At 45.6% G+C, this 11,486-nt stretch overlaps 1 protein-coding gene across 1 annotated transcript; it reads left to right on the top strand.

Annotated features, from left to right (window-relative positions):
* Positions 1-4,507: 4,507 nt before the first annotated feature.
* Positions 4,508-6,101, top strand: LOC8031203 (omega-amidase NIT2-like). Its single transcript, XM_040217580.2, has one exon. The coding sequence runs from the start codon at positions 4,963-4,965 to the stop codon at positions 5,821-5,823; it is 861 nt and encodes a 286-aa protein (XP_040073514.1). The 5' UTR covers positions 4,508-4,962; the 3' UTR covers positions 5,824-6,101.
* Positions 6,102-11,486: the final 5,385 nt, after the last annotated feature.

Below are 11,486 nucleotides of genomic sequence, written 5' to 3'. Positions count from 1 at the left end.
AGAACTGACGTTTCGGTTTCCTCAAGACTGTTACCTGTGACAACTACAAGGCGGAAATGATTGGCCTATGCATTCTAGGGAGGATCATTCTGCTTCTTTGGGATTGGGCCATTTACTTTGAGCTCGTGGCGTTTTCTATCAAAGTGTGCGTTTTATGGGATATTTCTTATTCTTGAGTTGCTTGTGGTTAGTTTCTCAAATATGCAGAACAGTGAAATTTAGGCAGCTCTATGTTGCTTGTGAAAGCACATGACAGAGAGCTAGGAAGAAAAAATGAAAAAGATTATTTTCAACTAATATATAGTTTAATGAGATTTCGTTAATATTCATAATATTAATCGGTAGACTTTTTCTTTTTCTGCTATAGGTATATAATATTATAAAGGGAGATACGTTTTCTTCCTTGCTTCTCTCAATGCCTAAAGCTGTATAGTCTTGGTAACAAGGAACAATTGTCGTTGCTCATTGAAATGCTTTTTCTCTAATCAATCTAATTTTACAGTTCGATACAGGCTACTTGACGAAGAACAAAACTACCGGCTTCAAACGAAGCGCGTTTATTTTACTGACTTCATTACCTTGAGCTACTCTCCTTTCTAGGATTCCTCTTCGTTATCTAGATCCAGACAATGACTCCGTGACAGCAAATTTTCAGTGTTCAACACTCGCAGGAATGATATGTGTCTGGAAATGACAACCCGTGATCCAATTAGATGAATGTTTCACATGTTATTAATTTTGATAGAACTATAACTGTGCTTTCTTCGGATACAATGGCAGTTTCAGCAAGCGAACGATCAATCGTGCGAAATCGTGCGAGGAATACGACTTCGACCGTTTTCCTGCCGGTTACGGCGATTTCAAATAGTCGTTTCGGACACGCTCCGCGATAAGATTCTGAGCCAGCTCGAGGACAGTGGAACTTCGCGTTGCAGTCTTCTGAAGCTCGGCAACTCCGTGATCAGCACAGCCAGCAATCCAGTCTTTCTGCAGCCGCAGTCACTCTGCAGCCACAGGACTGAGAGCCTTAGCATCGGGCCAAAACCCCGGGTGTGACTCCAAGAAACCAGGCAAGACTCGCTCAAAATTAACGGAAACCCCGGTACAGAGAACCTGAAACTAGACCAAAAAACGAGACAGCACCAACACAATCACCGGCCTTCAAAGACGTCTGAAAGGAAAGGTACGTATTCAGTCACATATTATGAAGTTTTAGGTGCCATCGTAACGGGCTCGCGTCGACTCCTCAAAAGCCATCGGTTAAAACTCCCAATTTTCAACTCGGGAGAGCCTGGAGAATGCATCTGAACTCCACCATCGAGGCACCACGAATTCATGGTCGGCAACTGGCCAGCTGAAAAGAAAGGAAAATGCAATACAGTATACCAGTAAACACGATTGCAACCCCACCAATCTCCCGAGCGGACAGTGTAAAGTCCAGTCGAAATCTAGCAAATCCCATTCGACGGGATGCCACTTGCTCGAATATTGGCCAACTGAAAAACAAATAAACCAGGCAATACAGCGACAGGGAAAGTGCTTTACTTTCAAGAGCCGCTCGTTGAAACATTCGCACACTGAAAAAAAGTTCCCGAAAGGCAACTACACGGTTAAATATGCAAGCCCGCTATTCCCGGAAGCTGTGCGTGTTCGTGAAGGGAGGGGAGCACAAAACAAAAGCACAGAATATGCTTTTCCAACTTTTTATTATAAACCGGTACACATTTGTGAGGGAGAGAGATTTTGCGAAAGAAAAGGCTGCAACCTGGAACAAAACATTTCGCAGAAAGACTCGCAACTTAAAACAACGGTCCACAAAAAGAACGTAAAAAAATACGCGCAAGGAAATGCTGGGACCTCCAACAAAAAGCCAGGAAAGAAAAATCCGCAACCTGCGACAAAAAATCGCAAAAACAAAACAAAACAAAAAAAAACTCATGATCAAAGCAGGTTCGCTGCAAACAAGGATATACCTTTTTTTTTTTCCTTTTTAACTAATACACTTCAGTTGCGAGTACGGCTGTTGTCCTGTCGCAAGTGTTTCTTTCGTGGCAGGGAGGAAGAAATCGTGATATCCTCAATTAAATATTTCAGATTTATTTGACTTAATACAGATTTTTTTATTTGAATTATTCTAGCTAGAAGAAAGGAATTCATTAGTACGAAATGTATTCCTAAACATGCCAGATTGATTATCAATCCATTTGACCACTATAAACACAAAAAAGGACTAATGTCCTTTTTTGTGAATTTAATAATTTACAAATTTAATTTAATAATTTAATTTAATTTAATAAAGATAAATTTAATAAACAATATTTTATTTATGTAAACCCACCATACTAGAACAAAAGAAGCTTATTGCATTAATTAGTAGAAAACCTGTGCTTGCATTTTCTTTGTTTTTTCTGTTTGTTCCGAGGATATTCATTTTCTTGTTTTCATTGCTTTCTTCCGCGCTTTGATTTGCTTGCAGTAGCACCGGACGTAACTTACAAACGAATTGCAGCGTAGAAAAAAGCTCGATATTCTGATTTGCTCAGAATAGTTGTCCACTTGAATCTTTGATTTAAATAAAACAGAAGCGTAAATTGGAAGTATCAAATGATAAAAAAACAGTAAATAAAAAGTATTTTGGGGTGTTTTCTGCGAGAAAGCTTTAACTTAAATCATCACAGTAAAACTGGTGATATAGTTCAAGATTTATATTATGACTTGAATTATCTTGATTTTTATTCTCCAACCCGTTTTGTAGCCCTCGTGCTTTTTGTTGTTAATTTTTTTTTAACTGTTATGTTTATTATGTTAGATCCTGAAAAGATATTACTGGGAAATTCATGCGTCTTCGTTACCCGCTAATAAAGTTTGCTGTTGGCTCATCCCGCTTCAGCTACAGCCGGTTTGTTACTGCGACGTGAAAGAAAGGCTTCACTCCCATGTCGAAAACCTGCTTGCGACAAAGCAAAACATGTATCCCAGCTGCGCGAGCACACCGCGAGGGGAGTCTTTCGTTATGCCGCGAGTTAGCGTTAAATAAATAATAAATGTTGACGGTTGTTTTCACCCAGGTACTCTTGAATTTCAAATTTTGACAAACATTTTCAAGGTTGGTTCAAGCAGTTTCGTTAGTTCCTCTCGCAGAAATTTTGGTGAAAACCAGGACAGGGATTGTGCGACATACCTCGCAGCTTCCATTACCGCATGGTCGACTTTCAGTGCTCTCAGACAAAGTTGTTTTGGACTTAACTATGGCATCCCCAAGATTACTCGATCGTCGGTATACCAATCAGGGAACGGTTGTAGTAACCTTTCTTGGGCGGTCACTCTGCTCTAAAATGTTACAATGTTATGGTTTTTGTTGTTGCTTTTTCTTATATGACTGACGTTAGGAGACTTATTGCTGAAGGTCAGCAGGAGGTTGGCTTGACGGCCATTTTCTGTCTGGGAACATCGTTCGCTTAATAACTCGCCACGATCAAGAGCCTGCGCCTTATTGATTGCATCGTCTATAACTGCTTCAGGGTACTTCTGTTCTTATAATACTTGGGCGCATAATACACAATCAATTATCACCCCACATCAATTCTATACTTTCTTTTTCAACAGAGTATACAGCAGCTTCCCGCTGGCGGTACACTTCTTGACTTCGATAAAGCCTTCCACAAAGCGCCGCAATATTTACTGGTTCTACACCTTTAGAACATGGATATTTGTGTGTTTTGGTTGGATCTGAACTTTCCTCTAGCAATAAGCACAACATTTTCTTAAACTCGCGAGGAACGCCTTTCATGCGCCCAATTTCACTTTCCATTTCACTCCATGTTCAGTGTGATAAGTGCCATAAAAGAAAATAACAAATTTTCATCACTTGTACAGTACGGTTTATTTACCGATCGAATAGCTGCATTTCACCTGCGGTGAAAAACAGCTATTCGATCGTCTGCAATATATGCCCTCAGTCAACCGCTGGAGGGGACGCCAATCTAGATAAATTACTCAAAATGAACTAGGACATTTTGAAAGAAACTAAAATAAAGGTATATCCTTGTCACATATAACACACCCCAAAACTTCAGTTCGACGTGCCGCTCACGGACGTTGAACCGACGGTACCAACTTTTACGGGCGGCTTGATAGCGGAGTTGTAGAACTGGTCTCCTCGACCCTACTGCAAAACATCAGTCATGTTGTTTTTTTTTGTATTCTTTGATAGGTGCTTAAGTGTTTAATATATTATGTCGCACCGTCATAAAGCCTGTAAAAGTTGGGGCCGTCAATTCGACGTCAGTGCGTTGTACGTTGAACAGAAGTTTTGGGGAGTATTATATGAGACAATGGGTGTAATAGCTACACACTCTCTTTTTAGAGTGAATAGAATTGCAGATCCTCTTCTCCCTTTGTCACGCGGTAATTTCCGCTTATATAGACGGACGCTCAACCGCGCAGATATTGTAACCCTGCCAAGGAGTTGCTTCCGGAGGCAAGGCGTAATCATAACGGCATCCCTTGTTATTGAAACCGATGGCCCGGCTACCCCGTTTTTCCAAGAGCGGCCATGATCGAGGCGCCTCACGAAGGATTTCCTTCGTTGATAAGCTGTGGCAACCCATACATCCTGCGGTTGTTTACGTATCGATACGACTACGCTGATTCAGAGGTCTCTGCAGTTTCGCAATTCGTCGCATACATTCATCCATCATAACAATGGTTCCGATTGCGGACCGACCACGGAGTCCGCAACAGTGACGTAATGCGCATGTATTGTTCATCGGAAAATATCTGATTGGTGCCACCTGAGGGAAAACGCCAACCGTAAATAACACCTATACCGCCTCCGCTGAAAAAGGCAGCAGCCACATTTTAACTTGGCATGCTCTGAAGCACAACGTTGGACGGTGGTTCAGTGTGGTTGTTACTGGAAGTTGTCAAACAAGGCATTTTGTGCGTTCGGACTGAGAAGTCATGTCGATGAACACGTTTCGCCTGGCCCTGCTCCAGCTCGCGGTGACAACCAACAAGGCGAAAAACCTGGAGAGAACAAGTAAGATGATCAGGGAGGCGGCTTCTGCGGGAGCGAAGATGATCTGCCTTCCAGAATGTTTCAACTTCCCGTACGATCCGAAGGTCTTTCGGAAGTATGCCGAGGATATTCCCGGAATGTCCAGCGAGATATTGTCAAGGTGCGCCAAAGAAAACCGGGTCTATCTCGTCGGTGGCACGTTGTCAGAGCGTGACAATGGCAAGTGCTACAACACCTGCTTGGTGTACGGACCGGACGGTTCGATGCTGGCCAAGCATCGCAAGGTTCACCTCTTCGACGTCAACATCCCGGGCAAACTCATCTTCAGTGAATCAGACTTCTTAGCGCCGGGTGATGGACTGACCACTTTCGACACCCCGTTCTGCAAAGTGGGTCTCGGCGTCTGCTACGATATTGGGTTCGCGCCCTTTGCTGAGGTGTACGCGCAACTTGGTTGCAAGTTGCTGGTGTTCCCGGGAGCCTTCAACATGATTACAGGTCCGCAACATTGGGAACTGCTTTGGAGGTGTAGGGCGTTTGACAACCAGGTTTACGTGGCCTCGGTATCACCCGCGAGGGATGAAACAGCAAGCTACATTACTTGGGGCCACAGCATGTTTGTGGATCCTTCAGGCAAGGTGGTCAAGTCAGCTGGGTTTGGTGAAGAGCTCATTTTAGCTGAATTAGACCTGGATTATCTGGCCTCGGCGAGGGACCAGATGCCTAAGATTAACCACAAGAGAACTGATTTGTACAAAGTAGTGAGTTGTAAAGACGTGGGCTCTAACGTGGCGGCTTCGTAAAGACGGATCTAGCCCACGGCGTCTGCAAGCCGCTTCTCTCTAGCATTTGCCCTGCGTGACGAATCCAATGTAAGTAATCTTGTGATAATCACAGATTTTTGCTTTAAAGACAAATTTCGGATGTCATGTACTCGTTTTTGTTCTGCCCGTGGTCAAAGGGTCATGTCGTGAGAACAGACGTGTCTGAGAACACATATGTTCGTGTTTTAAATATTTTTTAGCTCATTCGTAGTGCACAATTTGCTGTCACACACCAATAAATTGACCGTAACACTTGACCTGGCGCACCTTGCAACGATTTTTTTATTTTTTTTTTTATTTACCATATGTTGGGCTTGTAGTATCCCCAGTTTCAGGACGGTACCAAGCGGGAAATAAGTGCACAGTGTCGACGGGAGTTAACGCTTTAATCGTTTCACGGATGTGGTGATGTCAGTGCGCTCCTGAATTTGGTCAGCAAGATAATAAAACGTTTTTGTTTAAAAATTATAATAGATATGCTTTAGTCCTCATCTTGTTTTGTAATGACTCCAGGAGTTGATCGCGCAATGTAGGTATCCTTGACAAACATCGCCATATTGGTAAACTCATGCTGAGGTGCAACGATGAGACGAAACAAGAGGGTATAAATTGGGGCAGGGCGGGCGCTGATTGCACGTTTGCAGGAAAAATTCGTGTATCGAAGAAAGTTTAAAATTGGGTCAACATTGAGGCACTAGCGATTTCAGCAGTATACGTTGCACAGCCCCTTTCTAAGAGATGCACCATAGACTACGGAAAACCTGAACCACTGCTTTTCGATCGTTCCTCGGCTGCAGAAATGCTTGCGATGTAGGTGGACCTATACATACTATCAAGATATTTTCACCCTTTAAAGGTATAAAGATGTGATAATTGAAATACACTTCTCGCTTTTATAAATGCGTTGAACATTATCAACATTCTTTGCTAATAACAATCGCACACTTGTATATTTAGATTTAAACAGATGACTATATGCTTCGTTCTAAACGGCCGATTCCATCCAGTGCTCGAAAAGCAGCCATTGGAAAGGGCGAGAGAGACAAAGAAGGCTTGTGAAAGAGGACATACTAACGTGTATGCCATAGCCAGGGGTCAGACGGTCATCATTAGTTGGGAGGGGGAGGGGCTAACAGCTGATAATTTGTGAAACCATGTTTCATCTTGGACGTTCTGGATCAGTATAACACGAGCCCACGGTCTTCAAATAAACCCTGAAAATCTGCATGATTCTCAGCGTTAATATGCTCGTCGAGTCGGATTTATCACAGTAACCCTCATTTTATACGTTGACGAAAAAAAACGGAATACTTCCCGTAATTCAAGGTAAAGTGCCAACGCGGCACTTTACCTTGAAATACGTAAAGTATTCCGGTTTTTTTTTTTTTTTGGCCAACGTATAAAATGAGGGTTACTGTGGTAAATCTGAATCGACGAGCCTATTAACGCTGAGAATCGTGCAGATTTTCAAAATTTATCCGAAGACCGTGGGCTCCGTTATACTGACCCAGTCGTCTTTCCGATGATTAACAAAAGGTGGTTTAGCCCCAACGTCCCTTCAGGACAACAGATACATATTGATATGTTCCTGTGTTTCTCCAAGCTAATTCAACCATGAGATTACATCCTCAACTGTTCCAGTGCAGTAGCAATTTCAATAAAGGCGCTGATCTGCCTCCGTGCTCTGGCATAGCAAATTTTCTTCATTCGAGTTATCGTTCAAGCACTGTGGCCCACTTCTTAAAAATGTAACCCCCCCCCCCCCCCCAAAAAAAAAAGAAAAACAATAAAAACCCTCCAAACGAACTCTTTGGAAAAAAGAATTATGTTTAAAATATAAAATGCAGAAAGTCATCACCAACAGAGCCAAACAATCACGCTGCTGCTACAAGCGCGATAAGCATCCGGCCAAGGTTTTTCGTCATCTGCACCAGTCTCCGGCAGCACCCTACAGTACTCCTTTGACACGCAGCGCCTTCTTACGTCAGCGGCCGAGGTTATCGTTGGAAAAGCCTGCGCAGTGTCGGTGCACGAAACACTGCCAAGGGCCACGGAAACAAAAGGGGGGGGGGGGGGGGGGGGGGGGCAACTGGGGTTTGAGCACCCGCTGACATTTTCCAGGGGGTGCTGGGCAATATGCTCAGAGCCCCCGTGCGTTTGGCTCAAGGCCGACTGAACAATGCCTACACCCCTCCCCCCCCCCCCTTCCTCCCTCCCCTCCGTGGTCCCGCTTTTGTTCAGCTCCGCCAAGCCACGCAATTGGCTAAGGGCAAGCACATGGCTCTCTTTTTGTTACGGCTGGTTACCCACCCACAGCAAAACCATCGCCCACGAAATTCCAGAAAAAAATTACGAAGAAAAGCAAAGTGTCAGTAAACTGCGGACGACTCAACAAAACCGAGAAAATTAAAAAAAAAAAAAATGAAAGACGCTTACAACTTCCTGTAACACCTATTTAGAGCCCAGCTCTTGAGGAGGAGGAGGGGAGGGTATGCCCCTCCTCCTCATCCGTACTCTCTCCCCCTCCCCTCCTCCTCCTTTCCCACGCGAATCGCGCGTCGTTTCGACGACGTTTCGGTGCGGTGCCAAAACGTCACATGACGATTCGGTGAAGTCACGTGACGTTTCACCACGTGACTTGCACCGAAACGTCCCGAGTGACGTTTCGGCGCGATTCATTACGGGGCGATGCGATTCATTACGGGGCGATACGAATGCAAAAGCGCCTGCCGAGACGTCGCAAGTGAGGTTTCGGCGCGGTGCATTATGGGACGTTTCCCATAATGCACCGAGTTGTTACGCTGACGCCGACGCCGACGCCGCTCAAGCCGGAAACGGGCGCCTAAAGCGCGATCCAAACCAACGCTTCTTTTTGCGCCTGTAGGTCGTGCGGCTGCGGATGTGACGTATTTTCGTGACGTCGCGCCGCTTCTTCGCTCCTTCCGGGCGCGCACAAGAAAGTTGGTTGATTTCAACTTCTTTCTCAACGCGCACAAAAACGCGCGGTGACGTAGAAGGGCGCTCCTGTGTCCCGGCCAATCGGTGGAGGGCAAGCTAGTTCCGGCTCCGCGTTTCTCGCCGTCTGGCTGCCCTCTCCTCCCCCCCTTTTATACTCTTCCAACATGACAACGCGATCTCTCTCTCTCTCTTCCTCTCGCCGTCTGGCCGGCCAGTCTGTCGCAGTTGCACTTTGCTTGTGCGCTCGTGCCGAAGTTTCGCCCGTCCAAACTAAAGCGCACGGTTCAGAGGCCAGATTCATAAAAAACCTCTTACCTACGACAACTTAGCTACGAAGTTCGTAAAGTTACGATCATCGTAAGATGAGACGAGAACGGTATTCGCAAACGCGTTCTTAAGTGAGAGGAGGAAAGTTACGACCTCTTACGGAGAAACGATGACTTCCGGTGCTGTTGTTATGGCAACGGCGTCTTCGGCAAAACGAACAACCAATTAGAGAGCTAGGCATAGTTCGGAGCACGTGGATTTTTAATAACAAACACAGGCTAACCACTCGTTGATAGACAGCTCCGTGTATGTCCTGTCCTGTCTGTGTGTAAATCTGTAGTGTTCAAGCTGATTCTCATAAACACGGGCGACCTTTCCACCACCGCTTGTCTGGGGTTCGTGTCCGTGCAGTGGTATATCGACGCTAACAGGATTTAAACGCTTCGTTGACTGCTACAAACTCGATCGCTACGAAGTCAACACAACTGTCATCGTTGGTAAAAGCCCCGTGCCAGTCGTTTGCAAAGCGACGTAGAAGGAAACAAACCGCCGCGGCGTTTCTCGCAGGCTCGGAAATGCAGGAGTGAGCCGACGTTAAAAAAGATACGTTTGAACTACGAGAGTGTCAGCAAGAGCCACGCAAATACCTGTTCACACTCGGAGCGGACGCGTGCGTTTGATCGAAGTGCTGGATTCAGACTGCGTTTCGGTAAGCGCTTCGGGACCGATCTTCTACGATTGCAACTCGATACTGACGTGACACTCGGCAAAGAAAGGTTGGACCGGCATCGCGTAGCTCCCACAAACTGATACAGCTCGACAGTTAAAAATGGCATACTAATAACAAAGTGTACATACCGTGTTGCGAAGGTAATCCATACGGCGTTTATTTGAGCTCTATATCACACAAAACAAGGAGATAGAATCGAGGAGTCCCTTTTCGACGACAGCGTTCGTCACCGCTGCCTCGGAAAACAAGGTGAGAGATGATAAGGGGAATCGGTTGACCTCTGAAATTTAGTTCAGCTATCAAACTATTCATACGGGGAGGGTCCACAAGGGTCGCGCGGGCATATTCCATTCAGCAAGCCAGCCGGTCGTGGGCAGACGGTCTTGGCCAAGGACCGCCTGAGCAATGCTGCGCCGGAACGGGTCGGAGTGCCTGCTAGGCCTATATATTCTGCGAGCTCGCTTGGTCGGTGGGATCGTCGCCTTTGTTGCCTTTTCCGGGTGTCTGGATCCAGCGTTCATATTCGTCGTGGTCGGTTTCAAGTACTTCTTCATTTCTTTCTTGCTGCTTGAAGTCGGGACGCGCAAGAAGAGCAGGTAGAAAAATAAATGTCCGTTGGGTCGTCGCGACCGAGCAACCGAGCGACGTTGTCGGCCATGTTAATTTGATCGACAGCTTCGGAGCTGTCGTAGGATTTTGTCGTAACCTGCGCAAAAGTTACGACAATTTCGTTTCGAGAATACGGATTTTCTCTCAAATTTGTCGTACGCATTTTTTTCGTCGTAAGTTCGCTTTGAGAATCTGGCCTCAGACTCAGAAAGCGCGCCCGGAAACAGCAAAAATGCCACGAAATGCGTCACATCCGCAGCCGCACGACCTACAAACGCAAAAAGAAGCGTTGGTTTGGATCGCGCTTAAGAGCTGCGCTATAGAAATAAAAGCCGGCGCCTTGGGCTTGCATTGCACAGTGAGGGAGATCTGCTCTCCTCACCTGCTTGGTCGTTTTCCTGGGGCCCTCCGATACTGCATTCGCGGATGGCAATGCAGGGGAACGCGCAGCGCGCGTTTTTTTTGTCCACCCAGCCAGCCGGCTTCTTCGTTTTGCTTCTATTATGGGCATTGTATGACGTTTCCCAAAGACCATAAAACTTTCTTCTAGTTGTTGTTTTTTTGTTTTTTTTTTCCTTGCAGCTGCGCTTTTCTTTTTTTTTTTTTTTTTTTTTTTTTGCTTTGGCGGTTTGAGCAACCACAAAGGTCGGCTAAGTGAGATGTTTCGTCCACTTCGTATTATTTTTTACTAAGTGACTTTGACTGAATTACTGGTTTTTCTTCATTCGCTGGAAGAATACCGGAACTAATGCGAACTCACTCCGAGGCGGCTAAGATATATGGCAAAAACGAATTTGCGACAACTAATCCTAGAGTGCCAAATAGTCTGCACAACACGCGAACACCCCTCGCTCCGCTTGGGGAAACTTTAACATAGTCACAGGTCCGAGATTGCACCAGTCCTGGACCGCCAAGGGCTCGGCAAGTTAAGGCTTTCATCCGGATACCGGTGACAATGGCGATGTGCGCGGACAGACGCTTACGACAAAACGTTGCAAGGTGTGCTCATGAAACGATCGCGAGTACCTTTCGATGAAACGAACTCTCGACGAAACGTCGCGGTATCGACGGAATTATC

The sequence above is a fragment of the Ixodes scapularis genome, unplaced genomic scaffold (genome assembly GCF_016920785.2).
Source record: "Ixodes scapularis isolate PalLabHiFi unplaced genomic scaffold, ASM1692078v2 PGA_scaffold8__174_contigs__length_109621045, whole genome shotgun sequence".
Lineage (NCBI taxonomy): Eukaryota > Metazoa > Arthropoda > Arachnida > Ixodida > Ixodidae > Ixodes > Ixodes scapularis.
This window is presented reverse-complemented; position numbering and strand designations above follow the sequence as displayed.

What these genes read in the sequence shown, in the direction of transcription:
- LOC8031203 (XM_040217580.2), top strand. Translation starts at nt 4,963, where the DNA reads ATGTCGATGAACACGTTTCGCCTGGCCCTGCTCCAGCTCGCGGTGACA.